Consider the following 26027-nt stretch of genomic DNA (forward strand, 5'->3'; position numbering starts at 1 on the left):
TCTTTACTACTTGCATTTATTTTCGTTTACAACCAAAGTTTTTCTAATTAAAAGAAAATTAAATATGTGTACAATATGAAAATAGGTTTTAGGAAAAAAAACTGAGTTCAAAATTAAAATCTATGACACCATCAACAACAGTACTACTGCAAACATGAACTAAAGTTAATATCATACAGAAATCCATATACAAGTTAAGAAGACTCTAGACACTGCAAGAGGTAAAAAGTAAACAAGTTGATACACATTTTATCAATGACAAAAGGGGCCAACAAGCTTCTATGCACCAAGAAATTCATAAACACATTGAGTTATTGGTATTTAAATTAATATAATACATACAAATTCTGCAGCATGGTCTTCTTATTTTCAGGACAAATAATTCTACCATATCACCATACACAAGATCAGACTAAGCATTTAACATTCATTCCTACAAGCTTTCTAAAGTCTCTGTGAACAAGAAAAGAATGAAGTTATCCATTAGAAAACATTAACAGAAGTAATCTGAAAGATTTTTTTTAACCTTTTCCTCTTTCCTACAATTTCCTACAATATAGCTATTTTTGAATCAGGACAAGCCAAAACATATTTTTAAGATTTTTCATTTTAAGTATTACATACTGAACACTAAGGGACTTCTGCTTGTCAATGAGAACTGTTGAAGGATTTTAAACACTGAATTGACAAACTCTTGAAGAAACCAAAGGCATTTGAAAATTGCTTCATGCATATGACTGGATGTCATAAACAAGCTTTTACATACCAATTCTGCATTATTTCAGACAACTCTGGATTCTGAACTGAAGATATAACTAATCAGATTTAGAGTTAAAAGAAGACATCTAAAAATGAAAGGTCTATCAACTCAGGAGTTCCTCCATGACTTAGCTATCAAGAATAGTTGAGCAAAATGGAAGTTCGAATGAAAGCCAGCATGATATAGTGGGTTTGAGGTCACAGACTTGGACCTGATTCCCAGCTCTAACACTGAGTACCTTTCACTAACTCAAGCATTTAATCTCTAAACTTCAGCTTTCTCATCCATAGAATGAAGACAACATGTACCCTACAGAATTATCATGACGATTAATGCTAATGCATAAGACTTGTAAACAGATGATGTTCAAATCAGAGCTTTGTTACTATTACATACTCACTGCTACTCAAACAGCAGGGGTTAAGATTCCATCTTCCAATGCAGGGGGCACAGGTTTGACCCCTGGTCAGGGAACTAAGGTCTCATATGCTCCAAGGTGTAGCCAAAAAAATTTTTTAAATCCGTATGATTTAAGTAAGTTTAGCAGATTAGATAACAGAAATAAAAAGTAACACAACTGGAAAACTAGTCTTTCCTTATCTGTACACTGACTTGTAATACCTAACAAGATAGCCCATTACTGGTTTGTTATACAGGTCTAAGCGGACACATTCTCCACTGACAAGATACTCTTGTGATTTCGAGTTATCTTTCTCTTCATGGTACAGAGGAGACCGTTACAAATGAAAACTTCCTTTATAAATCTAACTTTCCCTTAAAAACCTTAACTTCTATCGTGTTTTCAGAGCTTCCACACAGCTCTTTCACAAAAATAATCAGATCAAAATAATCTTTATGCCAAAAAGGCATATTCTGTGATGGCGTATTCTGCTCTCCTTCACTGTATAATAAATCACCCAACACTTAGTGCCTTAAAAGGGAAAAATAAAAAAATATATCCCATTCCTTCCCCAAATCAAGATCAGCACTCATGCTCTGCCCAGGCCAAGGAAATGGACCAAGGGAGAGAAGACAAGAAAAGCACACAATATAGAATAAAGATCTGGGCCCCAAACCGGAAATCAATGCTGCTGCCTTAGCCAGGCAAAGAGATTTCAACAAAAGAAATAAATGTACGAGAAATCTTAGCATTTTTAAGAGACCATTTTCCTTATACACAGGAGATTCAACTAGATCAAAGTTGGAAACGTAATTGGTGTTTAATAAAATACTTGTCAATCGATATATACACATTTTACTTCCTTTCTAAAGCTTTTTATAAACAAGACTAAGTAGATACTGAGACACTGGTGTAAAAAAGTTCATTTCAGTTGCTCAGTCGTATCTGACTCTGCAACTTTTTTCCCACGAACAGTATGAAAAGGCAAAAAAAAAAGTTCAGGATCAAATATTTTTGTGTACCATGTTTCTGAATTAAGAGGTATATTCAATTCCATCACAAGTCCCTGAAAAAGTTACATTCTATGCCACTTTGACTCATCCACACCTACTTTCAAGCACTGAGAACAAAGAACCCATCCCATTCACAACAAAGGTAACCACTGCATACATAAGAAAAACAAGGAAAAAGCTAGTCAAGTATGAGGAACATTAGAATCTGAGGGCAGGAGCTTTCATCTCTATTGTTCACTGTTGTCTCTATATTGTCTAGAAGCATACTCAGCACATAATAGGTGCTCACTAAATACTTGCTGACTGAATGAATAAATTATTCTTTGAAAAAATAATTTTGGGCAACTAAAATAATTTTTTTCAATGTTGTCTTAAGGCTTAGAAGAGTTCTGTTATTTTACATTTTTCCCAATTACTCTTATGGAATACCTCAAAACAAAGAAAAGTGGATTTCTTTTACATCATTAGACTATAATGCTCTGAACCAAAAATAAACAGCATTGGGAAAAACTTTCTATAAAATACTGTTTCAATATATTTTTATTAGCAGTTATTACATCAAAATTCACATTTACAGGATCTGAAGGACTGTCTTAAAAACTCTAGAGTACATGTAATTAGATTTTAACAGTAAGATAGAATATATCCTCATTATAGCACAGCCCTTAAAGAGTCAAGGATAATACTGAGAATTAAGTACAGTTCTATCAAGAACTAGAAATTAATTCTGTATGCCTAGTGTCACTTAAAACAAAGTTCCAAGGAAGTATAAGAAGTCTATGGATGTGAATTTCAGTGGCAAACATCATTGACTTCCAAACAACTGACACCAAAGAAAGTTCCAATCAAAACACAAGCATGGTGCCTTTCATTCAATGTAGAGCTATGATAATTCTATAAAGAGACCCTGAATCCTTAAGTCTTATAATATGCTTTTCTGTTGTGACATTAATACAAAACACATCAACTCTAATGCATAGATTGTGACGCATTATGACAAAAAGATAGCCTTTTTCTATCAGAAAATCCTGATTTTTCCAGTGCAATATAGGCTGTTCATTGCTGATCTACTGAAATTTTATATCTTCCAGCCTGAGCGGTATTGTAGGATTCACAAATATTACACTTCATGCCTAATATATGGAACTGAACTGTAGATCTTCCATTGCAATCATTGCAGAGAATCTGAAAAGAGATGAATTAAGTAAATTAAACCTTATTAACAGAAAGTGGTACTGTCTGTTCAAAATAATTCTTCAAAAATCATACTGAAGAGGTATCTTCCTGGCAGTCCAGTGGTTAAGATTTTGCCTTCCGATGCAGGGGGTGTAGGTTAGATCCCTGGTCAAGGAACTAAGATCCCACATGCCTCACAGCCAAATAAAACCAAAACATAAAACAGAAGCAATGTTGTAACCAACTCAATGAAGACCTTAAAACTGGTCCACACCAAAAAATCATTTAAAAAAACCATACTGAAGATGTGAAAACATACATATGTAAGTCTAAATATTTCCATAAATAGAATACCTTTTATTTGTTCACTGGAAATTCTAAGAGGCTATTAAGTTAGCTCTAAATTTAGAAATGGGAACTAGATGGGGAAACAGTGGAAATAGTGTCAGACATTATTTTTCTGGGCTCCAAAATCACTACAGATGGTGACTGCAGCCATGAAATTAAAAGACACTTACTCCTTGGAAGGAAAGTTATGACCAACCTAGATAGCATATTCAAAAGCAGAGACATTACTTTGTCAACAAAGGTCCGTCTAGTCAAGGCTATGGTTTTTCCTGTGGTCATGTATGGATGGGAGAGTTGGACTCTGAAGAAAGCTAAGCCCTGAAGAATTGATGCTTTTAAACTGTGGTGTTGGAGAAGACTCTTGAGAGTCCCTTGCAGTCCAAGAGATCCAACCAGTCCATTCTGAAGGAGATCAGCCCTGGGTGTTCTTTGGAAGGAATGATGCTAAAGCTGAAACTCCAATACTTTGGCCACCTCATGCGAAGAGTTGACTCATTGGAAAAGACTCTGATGCTGGGAGGGATTGGGGGCAGGAGGAAAAGGGGACGACAGAGGATGAGATGGCTGGATGGCATCACAGACTCGATGGACCTGAGTTTGAGTGAACTCCGGGAGTTAGTGATGGACAGGGAGGCCTGGCGTGCTGTGATTCATGGGGTCGCAAAGAGTCAGACACGACTGAGCAACTGAACTGAACTGAACTGAAATTTAGAAAATGAAAATGTGGATTTGCATTAATTCTTATTTTAAAAGTTCCCAAATAGCATAAATAGTACTAGTACAAAAATTAACATAGGAATAATCCGATCAACAGTTAAAAACAACAATTTCATTATTTTTCACTGACAATCTTAGTCAACAATTTTTTTACATATTTATAATATTTTTGCTTGTTAATATATTAAGTTCCTGGTCTTAGATGCCTCAAGAATGAATTAAAGTTCAAAAGAGTACTTTCTAAAGTTGAACAAAGAAAAGCTTTTGGTTCGTCCCTAAAATGACAGTAAGATGCCACTTAGAAATTAGTCTCTTCTCATACTGAGATCTTGAAAAATAAAAAAGGGTGTTAACATGAAAATAAATCAATACATTACTATGTAAGAAAAGTATTAACTTTAGAAAAGCCACACCATAATAAGTAGAAAACATCCAAATTTTCTCTAAATTATAATTTGGAAAGTAACTTTTTTTTTTCCTTTAGAGATTTTTCTTTGGACCATTTTTAAAGCCTTTATTGAATCTGTTACAATATTGTTTATGTTTTGGTTTTCTGGCCATGAGGCATATGGGATCTCAGTTCCTCAACCAGGGACTGAACCTGCACCCCCTGGTGCTGCTGCTACTGCTGCTAAGTCGCTTCAGTTGTGTCTGACTCTGTGTGACCCCACAGACGGCAGCCCACCAAGCTCCTCCATCCATGTGATTTTCCAGGCGAGAGTACTGGAGTGGGTTGCCATTTCTTTCTCCAATGCATGAAAGGAAAAGTGAAAGTGAAGTCGTTCAGTCATGACTGACTCTTCCCGACCCCTTGCACTGGAAGGCAAAGTCTTAACCACTGGATCGACAGGGAAATCCTCCTGAAAATTAATTAAGAATATGATCTAAATGGAAAAGGTACTCACTGCCTAGAGTGAGAGGATTAAGGAATGACTGCTAATGGTTACAGAGTTTCCTTTTGGGGTGGAGAAAATATTTTAAAATTGATGGTGGTTATATCTTCAAGAATACACTAAAAAGCACTGAACTGTCTGTCCAATTTAAATGGACGAGTTGTACAGTATGTGAATTATATCCCAATAAGGCTGCTACTTTAAAAAATGATCTAAACAGAATATAGCACGCTATAGCCTCTAGTAAACTAACACAACAATCAGTATTACAAAAATGATCTTTCATCGACCTAACAATTATCCACACAAATTATGAAATGCTCCAGTGTAAATTACACAGAAAGTGATTTTTATTTGGCTTTGTTAAGGGGTTTTTATCTTTTTGTGTAGAAATATCTGATCTGAAGATTTTTGAAAATTTTTATGTCCAAAAATTACTAAAGCACCAGAAAGCTATCTACTTTCCAATTCTAATCTGTAAATGAATATGCTATGCTGAGACTAGACAGCAGGACATCTCAATTAATGTAGAAAAGATGATCATTCTCCATAAGACTAAAGGCACAGAAATACTTCTTACATTTTAGACTGCAGGCTAAGACCAAATTAAAAAGTCTTAGAATAAAAAGCAAACATTAAAAACCAAAAAGCAATCTTCAAAAAAAAAAGTAAACGTTTGCCTTAAATAAAATTTAAAATAATTAAAACATAATCAAAATAAAATAGCAGACCAATAATCCACCTCTACTCAGTTATTATCAATTGACTCTGTTAAGTAATTAGTAAATAATTTAGAATGAAGTTTTTGCCTGCCATCTAGTGTTGGCAAGTATTGCATAAAGATATTCTTAGATTTTCTTTTTTCCTCTGAGTTCAGAATAACTAAAATTTAAAGGTTATTTGGTTCCTCCCATTAATCATCACAGTGACACCTATGCTGAAATAGTACTTTTTAGACAGATTTGAGCAAAAGGGCAAAAATAAACATGAGCATCAACAAGGAAACTGAAAAGTCTTTTTAGGCATTGGTTCTACTCACGTCCACAGTCATGTTCTGATATTCTGAGGGCATAGGAGTCTGTGCTACCTCATCATCCAGTTGTCTCCAGTACCTACTCATATCTAAAGCAGAGTGCATACACAATGGACATCTGTAGCCTCTAGGAGAGATATAAAAGAGTTATTTTCCCAGTATTAAATGGAGAGTATATCAACTCGGGCTAACTGGTATATAAACCATCTAAAACAAGCATTATTCTATACTTCAAGACCATCTCACAAACCTTTTCATTTAAATCCTGTATCACAGGGTATTTTTTAAACCTACTTCTTTTTCCTCAGTTCTATAAAATGAAGAGGAATTTCTTAATCTTCTTTGTAGAATACACGCAATATATTTTAAAACCCAATTAAACTGCTTTTTAGCTAAAGAGCCTCGATTTAATATATTCAGGCAAAGAAGAGATTGTATTCCTTAAAAATTATTCAGATCATGTTATTTTCTTTCTAAAAATTCTGAAAATGTTCCCTTTTATCTGGCTCTTAAATTAAAATTTCTGCTCATCAGTTTGCAGGACCAAAATACATTTACACAATTTCCTCTAACTATCTGCATCTCACTTTAGCATCCTTTCCCCACAACAAAATTAGCATTAGATAACTCTTGGTATGAGTTTTGGATTTTTTTGCAGCTCATCATAGTGGACTAATACAACAGCTAATAATTTTGGGCAACATGTCTCAGCATTTTTATTTTTACAATGCTATGACTGTCTCAGCAGACACCAAGCTCCCCAACTAGTAGCCAGGGAATGAAAGGTATCTGTCTCAAATTGCAAATAAGATATGGCATAATAGAAACATGAGGACTAAGGCAAAGTCCAGTGTTTCTCTCCCAACAGGCTTTGCCCAATTTAAGAGTACTCATCTACCCTACCCATCTCAAAGGAAATATCCACCATATCCAAATACGGTATAAGTAACTGGGAGTCTTGCCCATTCCTTTCCCCACTTGCCTGCAAAAGAACAAAAAACAAAAACAGACATCTTACAGTAACCATTTTTTATAATCCCATCAAACACTTACTCTTTCAACATGCCTTCATAACACGTTCTGAAAGAAAATATAACATTATTTTAATAAAGCAAAAAGTATCTCCACCATTTCCAAACATTTTTGAGGAAAAAAAACAAAGTTACTTTACTTATGTAAAAGATGTCCACATGGCAAGACGCGAGCAACAATACGAGATGTGTGAATGTCCTGTAAAAGCAAATCAAGTTGGTGGTTAATTACATGAATACAATATAAATACCCAGTATTTTAAATTCAAAAGGGGATATTTCCAAAGCAAAAAATATTTTAAGCTCACCTCCAAACATATTGGACAATTCTGCCGGGAAACATTTTCAATACACTGTTTAAAAGCAAAATTAAAATTACCAAAAGCTTAACTAGATGTTAATTATATAACCACAGCATTAATAACAAAAAACTAAGGAAACAATATCAACTTACTAAATGTAATAATGAACATTAATATGTTTCTTATATGTCAGACAAGAACTGAACAGTTAACTCTCACAACTGTTTCAGGCTTTGCACATTACCTGAAACAATGAAATTGCCTAATACATCTTAATTATTCAAATTATTTTCATTTTACAGATAAATAAATAGTAATAGTTCATATTAAAGAGATTTTACTACATGCCATATGTCAAGTTCATTACCTGTATTATCTCAATTAATTCCCACAACACTGAAATACATACAATTATTTACCCCATTTTACAGATGAGGTATTTGAGGCCTGGGCATGCATTCAAGTGTGCTCAGTCATGTCCAAGACTTTGTGACTCCATGGACTGTGGCCCACCAGGCTCCTCTGTTCATAAAATTTTCCAGGCAAGAATACTGGAGTAGGTTGCCATTTCCTTCTCCAGGGGATCTTCCTGACCCAGGGATTGAACCCACATCTCGAGCACTGGCTGGCGGGTTCTTTACCACTGCACAACCTGGGAAATCCCTTTGAGATCTAGAGAAGCTAAATAACTCCCCAAATTACATGCTATCAAGAAATGGAAATATATGTGTGCTCCAACAGACTGCCCACTGAGCCTGAGTTCTTCACTTGACAAGACAAGGTCTGATTAGGTATGAAGAGGTAAGAGAAAGCATCAAGCCATAAATGATACCCAGGTTTTTTTAGCAAACACCTGAGTAGATGATACCACCACTTACTAACAGAGACAATAAAAAAATAACCGAGAAACAAAACAAAAATACCACAAGAGAAACTGAGTATATAGTTTTCTAAAGACAACATAGCATATCTAACTGCAACACAGCATAGTTAATCAGCCTAAACTCAAGTCTGTAAAACCAAATCCAATCTTTTATTATCTCCTACAATCTATTAATAAAGTACTTAAAGCCAAGACTAAAATCCTTAGGAGTCATCTTCATTCAGCCCCCATTCTCTCTCCCTTATACTTGTCACTATACTCCCTATTGTCATTATTTGCCTCAGTTTCTCTTACTACCTCAGTATTTTAGGCTAGCTATGATCTAGTAGGGTTTCCCTCGTGGCTCAGACCCTCGTGCAGGGTCTGCCTGCAGTGCAGCAGACCCAGGTTCGATTCCTGGGTCGGGAAGATCCCCTGGAGAAGGAAATGGCAACCCACTCCAGTATTCTTGCCTGGGAAATCCCACAGACAGAGCTAGGCAGGCTAACAGTCCATGGGAACGCAGAGTAGGACATAACTGTGTGACTTTCACTTTTTCATTATCTAGTATCTTTTTAAAAACACCCTCATCAGATTCTCCATTCTCTCAATTCTTGGATAGAATCAGTACTATAAGCGATAGCTTATTAGATTTTCTCCTAAATAATGAAAAATAATTTTTAAAAGGCCTAAGACCATGATATAAATAGGTCAAGATTCTACATCCAAGTTAAAAATATTTTTATTGAAAAGGAATACTGAATTATCTAGGAATGCTATATTAACAAAAGGTTCCACTGCTCTGTATTTCTCCTGTACCATACATTTTAAAAGCTATTCTCAAAACCAGTTCCAATGATAAGAATCCACAGGCTAATTTAGAGGCTGTCTACATTATACTAATAACTGATGTTAAGTATTCTTACACACTATAGAGAAGAAAAGGGAATCGTAGATCAAATATTCTAAGGTCTGTACTTTAGAACATTTACTTAATACTGCTTAAAAATAAAAAGCAACATGACAATACTCAGTAACATCTGAAAGTTAGCATGCTTTTAAACAAATTAGGATTTTAGCTGTTCTCAAATATAATACTTTTTAAATCATACAAACTGAAGTACGCACCTTGTGCTTCCCTTGGAGAGTCATTGCAAGGCATAAGTTACATTTCAAACAGTGGAAATAATCTTCCTTTGGACCAATTCTAAAAAAATAATGTGAAAACAAAAGATTACATATGTTTTTATTACATAGTTACTCATTATATATAAGTTCTGATTTACTATAAACAAAGTTCAAACCACACTGAAGAATATGAGGTGAATCCCTACCTCCCCAACAGCACGCCCCAAATGCAAGCACTACAAACAGAATGGTTTCTATTTATTTTTTCTTCTATAAAACTGCATACACACACACATACAGATACGCATGCTTTGAGTTTTATTTTTTACACAAATGGATTCTATCTATCCTGTTTTGCAACTTCTTCACTTAACAGTATTCCTTGAAGAGTATTCTATGTAAGAACATACAGAACCACTTTTTTTTTCTTCGAAGTTACATAATATTAAATGATATGGATATATCTTAATTTTTTAACATTCTTTTATTGATAAAACTTACTATCTTTAGCTAATGCAATGATACAATAAATACCTCTTACAGATATCAGTCAACTACACATTGGTGACTTTTCACAAAATTCCTAGACGTGGAACTGTAGGGTCAGAGGGCAGTGCATCATCAGTTCTGATACTGCCAAACTGACCTCCAAAGACAGTACTCCCCCCAGTGTGTAACAGCACCCATGTTCCCGACACCCTAGCCAACACTGGTTACCTATATGACAAATAAAAACATCACTTTAATTTGAATTTCTCAAATGATGATACACAGAGCGTATTTTACTATTTATGAGCCATTTGGACTTCTCTTGTGGATTGTCTGTTCACATGCTCGGTTCATTTTTCTTAATAGGGTATTTGTCTTTTGTAATTTTAAAGAAGCTCTTTAACTCAAGTATATACTTGATTTACAATATTATATTAGTTTCAAGTATGTAGCATAGTGATTCAGTATTTTTATACATTATACTCCATTTAAAATTATTGCAAAATAATGGCTTCTGTTTCCCTGTGCTGCATCATCTGGGAAGCACACTGTGCTTCCTTATGGCAACTCACTATAGTCAGTCCTGTCCGATTCTTTGTGACCCCATGGACTATAGCCCACCAGGCTCCTCTGCCCATGGAATTTTCCAGGCAAAAATACTGGAGAGGGTTGCCATTTCCTACTCCGAGGATCTTGCCAACCCAGGGATCAAACCCACATTTCTCACATCTCCTGCACTGGCAAGAGGATTATTTACCACCTAATAATTAGCACCACCTGGGAAGCACAATATATTCTTGTAGCTTATCTATTTCATAGATAGTAGCTTGTATCTCTTAATCCCTTACCTCTATATCTTGCCCTCTCTGCTTCTCTCTCTCCACTAGTATCCACTAGTTTGTTTTCTATAACTAAGTCTGTTTCTGTTTTGTTATATATATTCACTAATTTTTTTAAAAAGACCCCACATATAAGTGAAATATACAGCATTTGTCTCTGTGATTTCCTTCACTAAGTATAATACTCTTTAGGTCCACCCACAATACTGCAAATGGCAGGATTTCATTCTTTACTGCTGCTGCTAAGTCACTTCAGTCATGTCTGACTCTCTGTGACCCCATAGACGGCAGCCCACCAGGCTCCCGTCCCTGGGATTCTCAAGGCAAGAACACTGGAGTGGGTTGCCATTTCCTTCTCCAATGCATGAGAGTGAAAAGTGAAAGGGAAGTCGCTCAGTCGTGTCCGACTCTTCACGACCCCATAGACTGCAGCCTACCAGGCTCCTCCGCCCATGGGATTTGCCAGGCAAGAGCACTGGGGTGGGTGCCATTGCCTTTTATGCTGAGTAATATTCCAGAGTGTGTGTGAGAGAGAAGACAGTGTGTGTGTGTAGACATCTTCTTTATTCATCTTTTGGTGAACACTTGCGTCGCTTCCACATATTGGCTACTGTAAATGATGCTATTATAAACTCTCGAGCAAATGTACCTTTTTGAATTAGTGTTTTCACTTTTTTTGGATATGTACGCAAGAGTGGGGGCTTCCCAGGTGACGCAGGAGTAAAGAATCTGCCTGCCAAGGCAGGAGACACAAGAGACTCGGGTTCAATCCCTGGGTCAGGAAGATCCCCTGGAGAAGGAAATGGCAACCCATCCTACCTGGAAAATCCCATGGACGGAGGAGCCTGGCAGGCTAGAGTCCATGGGGTTGCAGAGTCGAACAAGACTGAGCACACAAGTGCACACACACACATAGCACCCCAAGAATGGAACTACACATGGTATCATATGGTACTTCCACTTTTAGTTTTTTGAGGAACCTAATTAAAGGAGTTCTTTATATATCCTCGCTTCCCTGGTGGCTCAGATGGTAACGAATCCATGTGCAATGCAGGAGACCTGGGTTTAATCCCAGTGTCAGGAAAATCCCCTAGAGGAAAGCATGGCAACCCACTCCAGTATTCTTGCCTGGAGAATCCCATGGACACAAGAGCCTTGTGGGCTACAGTCCATGGGGTCACAGAGATTCAGACACACTGAGAGCAACACTTTTAAACATCCTGGATATTAATCTTTTTCAGTTCATATATTAAAATTACTTTTTTGGTATGTCAACTATCTTTTTTATATCTTTTATCATACATTCATTTTAATTCCTAGGTAACGAAAAGACATGATATTTCAATTTATGGCTTATGCTTCTGTCCCTTTTTTATTATTAATCTTTTTATTTTTTGAAGGATAATTGCTTTACAGAATTTTGCTTTTTTTCTGTCAAACCACAACATGGTATACATGGTATACCATATACATGGTATATGGCTGAGTATACAAACCTCAGCCATAGGTATACATATGTCCCCTCACTTTTGAACCTCCGTACCATCTCCTTCCCCATCCCACCACTCTAGGTTGATACAGAGCCCCTATTTGAGGTTCCTTAGCCATACAGCAAATTCCCATTGGCTATCTATTTTACATATGTAATTAAGTTTTCATGCTATTCTTTCCATACATCTCACCCTCTCCCCACGTGCATAAGTCTACACTCTATGTGTTTCTCCACTGTTGCCCTGTAAATAAACTGTTCATTACCATTTTTCTAGATTCCATATATATGCATTAGAATATGGTATTTTCTCTTTCTGACTCACTTAACTCTGTGTAATAGGTTCATCCACCTAATTAGGACTCAAATGCATTCCTTTTATGGCTGAGTAATGTTCCATTATCATTATCTGAGCTGACTGTGGCTCAGATCATGAACTCCTTATTGCCAAATTCAGTCTCAAATTGAAGAAAGTAGGGAAAACCACTAGACCATTCAGGTATGACCTAAATCAAATCCCTTATGATTATGATTATCCCTTATGATTATACAGTGGAAGTGGGAAATAGATTTAAGGGTCTAGATCTGATAGATAGAGTGCCTGATGAACTATGGAATGAGGTTTGTGACATTGTACAGGAGACAGGGATCAAGACCATCCCCATGGAAAAGAAATGCAAAAAAGCAAAATGACTGTCTGAGGAGGCCTTACAAATAGCTGTGAAAAGAAGAGAAGCAAAAAGCAAAGGAGAAAAGGAAAGATACAAGCATCTGAATGCAGAGTTCCAAAGAATAGCAAGAAGAGATAAGAAAGTCTTCCTCAGCGATCAATGCAAAGAAATAGAGGAAAACAACAGAATGGGAAAGACTACAGATCTCTTCAAGAAAATTAGAGACACCAAGGGAACATTTCATGCAAAGATGGGCTTAATAAAGGACAGAAATGGTATGGACCTAACGGAAGCAGAACATCTTAAGAAGAGGTGGCAAGAATACACGGAAGAACTGTACAAAAAAGATCTTCACGACCCAGATAATCACAATGGTGTGATCACTCACCTAGAGCCAGATCCTGGAATGTGAAGTCAAGTGGGCCTTAGAAAGCATCACTATGAACAAAGCTAGTGGAGGTGACGGAATTCCAGTTGAGCTATTTCAAATCCTGAAAGATGATGCTGTGAAAGTGCTGCACTCAATATGCCAGCCAATTTGGAAAACTCAGCAGTGGCCACAGGACTGGAAAAGGTCCGTTTTCATTCCAATCCCAAAGAAAGGCAATGCCAAAGAATGCTCAAACTACCGCACAATGGCACTCATCTCACACACTAGTAAAGTAATGCTCAAAATTCTCCAAGCCAGGCTTCAGCAATACATGAACCATGAACTTCCAGATGTTCAAGCTGGTTTTAGAAAAGGCAGAGGAACCAGAGATCAAATTGCCAACATCTGCTGGATCATGGAAAAAGCAAGAGAGTTCCAGAAAACATCTATTTCTGCTTTATTGACTATGCCAAAGCCTTTGACTGTGTGGATCACAATCAACTGTGGAAAATTCTAAAAGAGATAGGAATACTAGACCACCTGACCTGCCTCTTGAGAAACCTATATGCAGGTCAGGAAGCAACAGTTAGAACTGGACATGGAACAACAGATTGGTTCCAAATCAGGAAAAGGAGTACGTCAAGGCTGTATATTGTCACCCTGCTTATTTAACTTATATGCAGAGTACATCCCGAGAAGCGCTGGGCTGGAAGAAGCACAAGCTGGAATCAAGATTGCCAGGAGAAATATCAATAACCTCAGATATGTAGATGACATCACCTTTATGGCAGAAAGTGAAGAGGAACTAAAAAGCCTCTTGATGAAAGTGAAAGTGGAGAGTGAAAAAGTTGGCTTAAAGCTCAACATTCAGAAAACGAAGATCATGACATCTGGTCCCATCACTTCATGGCAAATAGATGAGGAAACAGTGGAAACAATGTCAGACTTTATTTTTGGGGGCTCCAAAATCACTGCAGATGGTGACGGCAGCCATGAAATTAAAAGACGCTTACTCCTTGGAAGGAAAGTTATGACCAACCTAGATAGCATATTCAAAAGCAGACATTACTTTGCCAACAAAGGTCCATCTAGTCAAGGCTATTGTTTTTCCAGTAGTCATTATGGATGTGAGAGTTGGACTGTGAAGAAAGCTGAGCGCCAAAGAATTGATGCTTTTGAAGTGTGGTGTTGGAGAAGACTCTTGAGAGTCCCTTGGACTGCAAGGAGATCCAACCAGTCCATTCTGAAGATCATCCCTGGGATTTCTTTGGAGGGAATGATGCTGAAGCTGAAATTCCAGTACCTTGGCCACCTCATAAGAGTTGACTCACTGGAAAAGACTCTGATGCTGGGAGGGGTTGGGGACAGGAGGAGAAGGAGACGACAGAGGATGAGATGGCTGGATGGCATCACTGACTCAATGGACGTGAGCCTGAGTGAACTCCGGGAGTTGGTGATGGACAGGGAGGCCTGGCGTGCTGCAATTCATGGGGTCGCAAAGAGTCGGACACGACTGAGTGACTGAACTGAACTGAATATTCCATTGTGTATATGTACAACTTCCTTATCCATGCATCTTTCGATAGACATCTAGGTTGCTTCCATGTTCTAGCTATTGTAAATAGTGCTGCAATGAACAATGGGATACATGTGTCTTTTTCAATTTTGGTTTCCTCAGCGTATGCCTCTTATTTTGAAAAACCTTTTGAAACCAACTGGTCATATACATACTCTCCTATATATTTCTAATACTATAGCTTACGATTTTTATATTTTTGTTTCATCCATTTGAAATCCACTATGTATAGTAAAGGTGAGACTGCTAGTTGTCCCCAGATTTCTCTTATCCTCTTCCTTCACAATATTAGCTGGGCACAGGGCTGTACTGAATAAAAACTACTTCCAAACTTCCCTGGAAGCGTGAACAAAAGACACAAATGAAAATTTTGTCTTGTGCTCCTCGGAGAAAAGGGTGTACCTTCCCTTCACCTATTTCCCCGTTTCCACTGACAAGAATATGAGTTCTTTTAAATTGTGTAGACAAGGAGGCATCTATGGATGCTGTTTGCTGCTGCTAAATCACTTCAGTTGTGTCCAACTCTGTGCGACCCCATAGATGGCAGCCCACCAGGCTCCCCTGTCCCTGGGATTCTCCAGGCAAGAACACTAGACTGGGTTGCCATTTCCTTCTCCAGTGCATCAAAGTGAAAAGTGAAAGTGAAGTCGTTTAGTCGTGTCTGACTCTTAGCGACCCCATGGACTGCAGCCTACCAAGCTCCTCCGTCCATGGGATTTTCCAGGCAGATTACTGGAGTGGGGTGCCATTGCCTTCTCCAATCTTATGGATAGCAGGGCAAAAATAAGAGAAACCTGGACTTCTGCTTAACTACACAGTTCAGACTTTTCCCCGAGAAACATATATGTCTTTTTTGAGCCACTTGTTATTTAGCATTTCTGTTACAACATGCTAAAACCATATTCTAATGAATACATAGAATTTTAGTAATCAATTTTTTGTTTCCCAAATGGATAATCAGTTATCTTAGTACCTGTTCTCCTGATCTGAAATGCCATTTTTGCTATAAATTTGTATGTTAAATATGTGAATGTGTGTGTGCGCACATGCACACACACAGTTTTTCCCTTTATTTGTCTATTCCTATACAAAGAATATACCTTTTAAATTACTCTCACTTTGTCATGTTTTGGTTATGTGGAAAGGCAATCCCCTTGTTCTTCCTTTTCAAAATCTGCTCAGCTCTGTATATTTTCTCTTTCAGATGAAATTTACAATCAGTCTGTCCAAGTCCACAGGTAAAACCCTGCGGGAGACTTCCACTGCTGCCCAAGACAGAATAACAGACAAGAGACTGGATCTACCCTCTTACCTAAAACTACCATCACACAACCCAAACAAAACACATGAAACAAGTTTCACTGAACATCAAGCAATGAAAGAAAGAAACATCTAGCAATGAAAATGCCTAGAGCACTTTCAGGCAGTAGGACAAGTTGGAGGAACAAAAGCAGAGCCAGAAAGACTTGCTGATCGAGAAGATGACCTGAGAGTCGAAGGAATCCAAGATTGTTGCAGCTCACAGGACAGAGTACCAGAGAGGACAGAGCTGCACGGGGGAGCCCCTCAAGTATATAGCAGGATACAAATCAGCTCAAGCATGTGAAGAAATCCCCCAAGGCCAGGGAGAGAACCATTCAAGAGAATTAGAAGGAATAGTGTTCAGCACTCAGATACAGTCAGTATCAGTGTTTACTCCCTCTAGCCGGACTGGAAAACCTTAGAATTCATGGGGTACTGGGCTGATTACTCAGGAAGGTATTGCCTCAGTGGTGAGGAATAATTACTCCTGGAATAAGCACACCTCCAGATCCATCTAACAAATTATAAAAGCAAGTCCCAGAAGTATCAAACTGTTCAAAGTAACTTAACTATATCCCAAAATAAAGCTCAAGAAGATTAGCAGGAATATGAAAAGTTCCCAACAAGGTAAAAATCACAATGTCTGGTATCCAACAATGACCAGTCACCCAAAAGACAGGAAAACCAACTAAAAAAATAATTGAACAATCAAAATCAATCCAAACTGACACAGAGGTTAGAATTAGCAGAGAAGAACATGAAATCAATTATTATTACTACATTTCATGTGTTCAAAGAGTTAATACAGATGTGAAAAATTAAAAAAAAAAAAAAACCCAAGTCAAATTTCTAGACATAAAAACTAGAAAAAGGGTTTGATTATGATTGTCACATCTTTTGGTATATTTGTTATCCTTCCTTAAAACACCTTAAGGGACCTCCCTGGTGATCCAGTGGTTAAGACTCCAGGCTTCCAACACAAGGGGCACAAGTTCAATCCCTGGTCAGGGAGCCAAGATCTCACACGGCACAGCCAAAAAACAAAACACTACATAAAAATGGAAAGTGATTTAAAATTCTCCAATAGAAACAAGGAGAAAGGACTGACATAGGACACTTGGAGCTCCAACACTGGTAACATTCTAACTCGGTTTGATGTATTAGTATACTTTAAAACATACATTTGTTACATATATGCTTCTGGACATAACACTTTAGGATTTTTAGAAAGAAAAAAATTTCTACATACCAACATGTCAACAGCAGCTTGTCAGTGGGTGGCTGGACTAAAGACTATTTTATTTTCATTCTTTCTACTTTCCTGTATCATCCATTTCTTAAGCCTATACTGATTTTATCAAAACTTTTGATAATTTTTTAAACTAATTTTCAAAAAGGAAAAATCTACCCTAATTTTTTACCTTAGCTTCCTACAAGCCACTTCATATAAAAGCATAATTTCTACCCCAAATTTAAAATTTAAATAGCCACACAACTGTTGATGGGCTAGTTAAATGATGAAGGCATGAAGAAACTTTTAGGGCAATGGAAATTTTTTTTTAACCTTGATTTGTGATGGTGGTAACATAGTAGATATATTTATCAAAGTCACTGAACTGAACATTTAAAATAAATGCATCCCATAAGATGTAATTCTGAAAGTCCTCTGCCCATGGAATTCTTCAGGCAAGAATACTGGTGTGGGTAGTAGCCATTCCCTGATATAATTATATTCCAATAAGGTGATTTTAAAAACCATTATTGCTAAGATATATTAAAATAATTTAAAAAGAACATTTTACATACAGTACCTACAAATTCCACAGTTTTCACAATGATACTGTTTCTTGTCTTTGTCAAACAGATGGCATACATTGCAATAATATTCTCCAAACAATGTGCTACATTCCTCACAAGTCTGTTGTGCCTAAAAAACAAAAAGTAACTAAAAATATACAATTTGCCAAAACATTTTGAATTACTAATTTAAATGTCCAGATTTTTTTCTTAATGTACATGCGGTTTTATCTTTACATGTTTTCCTCCATTTAAACCCAAGACACTGCATACTTTAAGAGCTATTGCAATATTCTTTATTAAATTTTTAAAACCACCTTAGTACACGTTTAAAAAAAGTAGAAATATGTAATAAAATCTTACACGCTGAATTTTTTCACAGTTTATGCACTGCACTTCCTTTACTTTAAAGCGATCTAGCTGATGATCTTCATTGTTATCATGACACAATCGGCAAGTATAAAGCTTGTCACAGCAAGGTGCCTAATTCCCAGGTGAGGGGGAAAAAAAAAAAAGGTATAAGAAGCAAGACAAGGCAAGTTTGAAATAATGCAAAAAAAATTTCTTTCCTTCTCCTCCTCCTGGAACAAGGTCAAAGATTACAACCAATGGATCATTTGGTAAACTGATAACGATACATAACATTTCACTGTTTTCCCATCAACATCTGGGTCTCTATCAAGTTGAACACAATCTTGCAGTTCAAAACAAGAATTATGAAAGACGGCCGTCCCTAAACTGAAAAGTTAATCTCACAATATCCTAAACTCATTCTCAGCATTAAGTAGCAGGCAGGCAATTTCTACTTAAGACATTCCAGATAAATTCATTTACCAACTTTAATGCTGAAGCATTAAATACTATAATGATTATATTTTAGTCCACTTAAGCTTACCACACATCAATTCTGTGTCTTAAAGTTTGGAGGACACAATAAATGTAAAAGACAGTCTTTGTTTTCAAGATTGGCAAAGACTGCCAGTAGTCCAAGACAAGAAAGTCGACTCTCTCCTTCTTCCTGGACACATGACTGCCCAGCTATACTACTGTTTCCTTGCTGTTACTTGTGGTCAAATGACTTAAGTTCTTAGCAACAGAATACGCACAGAATAAAATCAGTGCCTCTCCTGGGCCTGCGTATTAAGAAGCTAGACGTGCCTCTTCCCCCATGCTCCCTTCTCCCTTTCCACCAGATGAAACCTGGACATGGCAGCAGCCCAGTTGATGACTATATGCCCTAAAACATGGTTAACAACACAATAGAGAAAATTGGTCCAAGGAGTGGTCATGTGAAACAGCCTCATTACCAAACTAGATCATTCATGCACCTTGAATTGTGAGGTGAGGAGAAATAAACTTTTATTCTTTAACTCACATTACTACTGGGTCTTTTTGTTACAGCAACTTAGCTTTACCCTAACTAGTACTTCAAAAAGTCTCTAGGCCAGGAAGCTAACCTTATATTATACTTTCCAGTACACTGTGAACTTTAAGATCCACTCATTCCTGAAGACTTCCTATGCCATGACTTACCATAACATAGTTCATTCTTTCCGCTTACGTTTTCTGCCTGGCAGACTTAGGCCTACTCACGCTAAAATGAAGCTGGCAAGCTATAAAACTTATTTACTACAGGAGATTAAAGTGTATTCCGAGTCTCCACTCGCTTACCCGCCTTCCATTATTTCACCACACACCTGAAAGTGATCCTGGGAAAGCCAGCACAGGCCCGGGGCTACCTCTGTCTACTTCCACCATCAAAACACTAAATAAATGAACCCCCTGATAAGGTAACCGATGGGCAAGGCCAGGTTTTTGCCAACCAAGAACTTTGCTTGCAAACTACAACACAAAAGTGGAGCCAGTGGTCGCCTTGACAAAACATGCTCTTTACGGCAAGAAGCCAGTCAGAGGTGAAGTTTTCCTGACAACAGCTTAGCCAGACAACAAACTTAAGCCCAAGCTTCACGTCCCGGCCCACTCCACCTCCAGCCCGGCGGAAGCTCTTAAGAGCCCAGTAAAATGGTCACCTTCAGGAGACATCCCCTGTCATAGTGCTCGCAGCCCCGCCGCCTTTGGGCTTGCCCGCGGGCGCCATCTTCCAGCGCCGAGGAAGCCGTCGCCTCCATCTCCCCTCAAACTCCACGACCCCTTCCCCCAGGCCAAAAGCTACTCCCAGAGAAGCAGCGCAGCTCTAGCCCACCCCGTCCGGTATGCAGCGGCCTCCGGAGCCAAGATGGCGGCAGGGCACGTGACCCGGGGCAGCCGGATTTCCGGCGCCCGGGACCACGGGGCGGAAGCGAAAGGAGGCACAGTCTCCGTTGTCGTCGTTAGTCGCTGCCTTCACCGCTAACGGTAATAATTCTTAGGTTGCCTCCCCTTTTCCCTCCATCGCTACCCGCCCACACCCTGGGCGCGGTTCGGGGCGAGGAGAACCGCAGCAGCGCGGAAACGTCCGGTGGCCCCTGGGGAAGAGCCGCCCTCCGGCCTCGGCGACACCTGTGCCACGGAGGCCCCTCCCTCTCCCGGCAGCGGCCGTAGCCTTGAGAAATGGGCGGAGCTCTTGCCTGGCCTCCCGGCTGGCAGCGAATCCTGGCGCGCTCGCGGCCGTGGCCGAGCAGCCAGGCGCTGGTCAGCGACCCGAATGCCATTTTGTCCCCTTGTTCATTACTTCCTCTTCATTCCTTCAGTAGTATATTAACATTTACTATGTGCCAGTCACCAACTACGCCATGGGAACAAAAGTGACCAAAAACGGTTCTGGGAACTCAGACTGGTGAAGGAGAAAGAGAGTCCACAGACACCCTGAAATAAATGTAGGTTTACAGCTTGGAGAAGTGCTAGGAAGGGGAAGTGTGTGTTCCAAGAGAGCTAGTACCAGAGGGAATCTGACTTAATCTGGTGTCAAGGAAGGTTTCCCTGAGGAAGCAACCCTTGAGCTGAGAGCTCACAATGAGCTTTCTAGGAGGTATCAGTGTGCCAGGATCTGGTGACGAGGGAACACCTGCCCCTAAGAAGTGGTGGGAGGGAAATGTACCTGCCCCTGAAACTGACATAAGGCCTAGCTGAATATGACCTGCCTTGTTAAAGAGCCAAACCCCTAGAAAATTGTATGAGCAGAGCTGCGGGTTTTAGAAGAAAATATTTGCCTTTGGCTTTCTAACCTCATGTAATGTTACGTGGAATGTACTGGGAAAGGTAAATATGTAACGCTTAGCTTTGAAGTTGCTGACGCTTGCCCCCTTAATTTTCTTTCAGTTCTCCTATGAGTTGCTGAAACCATGGTGAAATGTTGCTCAGCCGTAGGATGTGCCTCTCGCTGTTTACCAAATTCCAAGTTAAAAGGACTGACATTTCACGTGTAAGAGTCTGCTGTAGTTAAGCCAAGTACTTTTGACTGTTAAAAGAAGCTAAAGACAGGTCTACTTAAATCTTCAATTTTCAGCCAGTTGCTCTACCCCTGAGCTATGCCGCCTAGAACTTTGATTTTGAACTTTAGTTCTCAACTTCTTTTTTAATAACCTTTTTAGTTAAATTTGAAGTGACAATAACAGTTTTACATTTTTATAATTAGTTCAGAAGCTTAAGATACCTGCAAAGGTATCACAGACAGGTTAACAAAAATATCATCAAACCTTTTTGCTAATATTACTATTTTGCATTTTAACATACCTTCAAAGAAATAGTAGTGTTGTAGTTTACAATCCAAATCAAGGATCTCTGCTCAAATATATTCTGTCCTTTAGAAATAAATCAAGCTTATGTTACAGAGAAATAAATAGAGCTTATGTTTATATTGATGTTCAAAAATAGATCAAGCTTATGTTACAGAGAAAAAGGTATAAATTACAACTTCAGACCAAGTTTAAGTGTACTGCAGATAAATTGGTTCAGTTCAGTTTCGTCGCTCAGTCGTGTCCGACTCTTTGCAACCCCATGAACTGCAGCAGGCCAGGCCTCCCTGTTCATCACCAACTCCCGGAGTTTACTCAAACTCATGTCCATCAAGTTGGTGATGCCATCCATCTCATCCTCTGTCGTCCCCTTCTCCTCCTGCCCCCAATCACTCCCAGCATCAGAGTCTTTTCCAATGAGTCAACTCTTCACATGAGGTGGCCAAAGTACTGGAGTTTCAGCTTTAGCATCAGTTCTTCCTATGAACACCCAGGGCTGATCTCCTTTAGAATGGACTGGTTGGATCTCCTTGCAGTTCAAGGGACTCTCAAGAGTCTTCTCCAACACCACAGTTCAAAAGCATCAATTCTTCAGCACTCAGCTTTCTTCACAGTCCAACTTTCACTTCCATACATGACTACTGGAAAAACCATAGCCTTGACTAGATGGACCTTTGTTGGCAAAGTATGTTTCTGCTTTTGAATATGCTATCTAGGTTGGTCATAACTTTCCTTCCAAGGAGTAAACATCTTTTAATTTCATGGCTGCAATCACCATCTGCAGTGATTTTGGAGCCCCAAAAAATAAAGTCTGACACTGTTTCCACTGTTTCCCCATCTATTTCCCATGAAGTGATGGGACCGGCTGCCATGATCTTAGTTTTCTGAATGTTGAGCTTTAGGCCAACTTTTTCACTCTCCACTTTCACTTTCATCAAGAGGCTTTTTAGTTCCTCTTCACTTTCTGCCATAAGGGTGGTGTCATCTGCATATCTAAGGTGATTGATATTTCTCCCGGCAATCTTGATTCCAGCTTGTGCTTCTTCCAGCCCAGCGCTTCTCGGGATGTACTCTGCATATAAGTTAAATAAGCAGGGTGACAATATACAGCCTTGACATACTCCTTTTCCTGATTTGGAACCAATCTGTTGTTCCATGTCCAGTTCTAACTGTTGCTTCCTGACCTGCATATAGGTTTCTCAAGAGGCAGGTCAGGTGGTCTGATATTCCCATCTCTTTTAGAATTTTCCACAGTTGATTGTGATCCACACAGTCAAAGGCTTTGGCATAGTCAATAAAGCAGAAATAGATGTTTTCTGGAACTCTCTTGCTTTTTCCATGATCCAGCGAATGTTGGCAATTTGATCTCTGGTTCCTCTGCCTTTTCTAAAACCAGCTTGAACATCTGGAAGTTCATGGTTCATGTATTTCTGAAGCCTGGCTTGGAGAATTTTGAGCATTACTTTACTAGCATGTGAGATGGGTGCAATTGTGTGGTAGTTTGAGCATTCTTTGACATTGTCTTTCTTTGAGATTAGAATGAAAACGGACCTTTTCCAGTCCTGTGGCCACTGCTGAGTTTTCCAAATTGGCTGGCATATTGAGTGCAGCACTTTCATAGCATCATCTTTCAGGATTTGAAATAGCTCAACTGGAATTCCATCACCTCCACTAGCTTTGTTCCTAATGATGCTTCCTTAGGCCCACTTGACTTCACATTCCAGGGTGTCTGGCTCTAGATGAGTGAACACACCATCGTGATTATCTGAGTCATGAAGATCTTTTTTGTACAGTTCTTCTGTGTATTCTTGCCACCTCTTCTTAATATCTTCTGCTTCTGTTAGGTCCAGACCATTTCTGTCCTTTATCGAGCCCATCTTTGCATGAAATGTTCCCTTGGTGTCTCTAATTTTCTTGAAGAGATCTCTAGTCTTTCCCATTCTGTTGTTTTCCTCTATTTCTTTGCATTGATCGCTGAGGAAGGCTTTCTTATGTCTTCTTGCTATTCTTTGGAACTCTGCATTCAGATGCTTATATCTTTCCTTTTCTCCTTTGCTTTTCACCTCTCTTCTTTTCACAGCTATTTGTAAGGCCTCCCCAGATAAATCAAGATGGTCTAGATTTAGTATTTTAGTCATTCTTCTGAAAGCATAGGAAAGAAGGAGCAATAAAGTTTAATAATTATTCATTTGCTGAAGTTTTATTTTGTTGCTTTTGTACCCAGCACTGTACTATGTGCCAGAGAAAGATCTGTCAGCTACTTTGCTAAGTATAAAGAAATCAAAAATGAACATGTGTACCCCACTTTATTCCAAAAAAGACTTGAACCAGCTTGAAAAATTGGAAAAGATATGGCTATTAACTTCCAGATCTCAAAATCGTTCTGATCTCCAAAATTGCAAACTCCACAGGTGTTCTCTGCATTCATTCACCAAGGATTTATACCCTTGTTTTGTATTAAATGTTGTACTAAACAACTTTTTGATGCTGATAGAAGAATGGAACTACAAGTGTCTCTGTTCATCTGGGATAAATTCATCAGATAGGAAAAGGCCCAAGTGATATTCTTCATCATCTATAGATGAAGAAGAACCTTCAGTTGTAAATTTTACTCTTAAGGTATTAAATGTCTTTGTAAGCTTTTCTTCTTTATAATATGAGAAAGAATTAAATGACAGCTATTTGCCTGCAGCATGTTTGGTACAGAAATCTGAGTATTAAAACTGAAAGTTATAAAACCATAAATCGCAGTGGTTTCCTAAATATTCCAGTTTCAAAAGTAATAACAAATCAGTTAAAGAATCAATTTAGGCACAGCTTTTTAATTCAAGTATAAGTGTTAAATTAAACAAATATGTATTTTTTTCTAGATTCCCTACAGATGAAAACATCAAAAGAAAATGGGTATTAGCAATGAAAAGACTTGATGTGAATGCTGCAGGCATTTGGGAGCCTAAAAAAGGAGATGTGTTGTGTTCAAGACACTTTAAGAAGACAGATTTTGACAGAAGTGCTCCAAATATTAAACTGAAACCTGGAGTCGTACCTTCTATTTTTGATTCCGTATCTCACTTACAGGTTTGTTTATCAGATGCTGCTTACCATCATTACTCACTGTTTATGGACTATTTAAGAACCTTCACACACTCGCTACCATTTTTTATTGTTTGCTTATTGATTTGAAAACCATTTTCTTAAGTTTTTTTTTAGATTTGTAAACTGCTGGGCTTCCCTGGTGGCGCAGAGGTTAAAGAGTCTGCCTGCAGTGTCGGAGACCTGGGTTCAATCCCTGGGTCGGGAAGATCCCTTGGAGAAGGAAATGGCAATCCACTCCAGTATTCTTGCCTGGAGAATCCCATGGACGGAGGAGTTTGGTGGGCTACAGTCCACGGGTCGCAAAGAGTCGGACACGACTGAGTGACTTCACTACTCACTAAACTGCTGTGTAAGCTTTTCTAATGAATAGTAAGAGTGTTTTACCAGTAGCCTCTCAGAAATGTTAATATCTGTACCTTACTAAGGTTTGGTGAAGCAAACTTGAGTTAGTATAGCTCAAGATTTGGGTCTAAAAATTGGAGGAATGTTAGAGTTGAACTGAAGTTCCAAGCTGGCAGTGCACCTCACACTGGAGCAAAAGTCAAGAGCAGAGCCGCAACAGACACAAAGTATACTTTGAGAGCCACATACATTCACACTTAAAACCTAAGTATAACTGGAAGGTAGGAAACCAAAAGATAAGAAGAGAAGGAAAGAAGAGGTCAAAAAAAAAGAAAAGAAAAGGATTTTTTAAGGAAACTCTAGTTGTATTCTGTGGCTTTTCTCAGTGATTTTAGTGCCATGGATGAGCTGCTTCACCCTCAGTATCTCTCTTGACTTTGTATACCTGAACGTGTACTCACTTTCAGAAACTCTAGAGATTGACTGATGCCAGTGTGGAAAATTCAGGGAGAGCCTGTGGTTCCCACACCAATAGGAATGAACCTCTATTGAAAGGTATCTCCTTCCTGACAGCTGGAAACAGAGGAAGTATTTCAGAAGATGTCTACTCCCATAGGGGTCTTGGCCACATTTGCAGATGTTCGAATCTCAGTACTTGAGTTATAAAGTGGAAACTAACTCAGTTTCTTCCATATTAATAAATGTACAGCATCTTCTGC

General features: G+C 38.5%; 2 protein-coding genes across 3 annotated transcripts in view; one reads left to right on the forward strand and one right to left on the reverse strand.

Annotated features, from left to right (window-relative positions):
* RCHY1 (ring finger and CHY zinc finger domain containing 1) lies at positions 1–20753 on the reverse strand. Its single transcript, XM_040237079.1, has 9 exons — positions 20227–20753; positions 18560–18679; positions 18211–18326; positions 9664–9742; positions 7680–7724; positions 7512–7570; positions 7394–7420; positions 6347–6467; positions 1–3358 (listed from the first exon to the last, which is right to left on the reverse strand). Exons 1-9 carry the CDS (start codon positions 20323–20325, stop codon positions 3230–3232), a joined length of 795 nt encoding a protein of 264 aa, XP_040093013.1. The 5' UTR covers positions 20326–20753; the 3' UTR covers positions 1–3229.
* Positions 20464–26027, forward strand: part of THAP6 (THAP domain containing 6) — an 18197-nt gene continuing 12633 nt past the window's right edge. For both annotated transcript variants that reach the window (XM_040237080.1, XM_040237081.1), the window contains exons 1-3: positions 20464–20551; positions 21455–21557; positions 24741–24948. In XM_040237080.1, coding sequence (XP_040093014.1) covers positions 21478–21557; positions 24741–24948 — 288 coding nt within the window. In that variant the 5' untranslated portion in view covers positions 20464–20551; positions 21455–21477. The remainder of the gene's footprint in view (positions 20552–21454; positions 21558–24740; positions 24949–26027) is intronic.

The sequence above is a fragment of the Oryx dammah genome, unplaced genomic scaffold, assembly GCF_014754425.2.
Source record: "Oryx dammah isolate SB20612 unplaced genomic scaffold, SCBI_Odam_1.1 HiC_scaffold_3, whole genome shotgun sequence".
NCBI classification, from domain to species: domain Eukaryota; kingdom Metazoa; phylum Chordata; class Mammalia; order Artiodactyla; family Bovidae; genus Oryx; species Oryx dammah.

Excerpts from the sequence above, each read along its gene's own strand:
- RCHY1 (XM_040237079.1), bottom strand. The coding sequence starts at position 20,325 with ATGGAGGCGACGGCTTCCTCGGCGCTGGAAGATGGCGCCCGCGGGCAA. Across the intron at positions 18,680-20,226 it reads ACAGGGGATGTCTCCTGAAG|GCACCTTGCTGTGACAAGCT; the intron begins GTGACCATTTTA and ends CCTGGGAATTAG. Across the intron at positions 7,725-9,663 it reads CTCTCCAAGGGAAGCACAAG|TGTATTGAAAATGTTTCCCG; the intron begins GTGCGTACTTCA and ends GCTTTTAAACAG.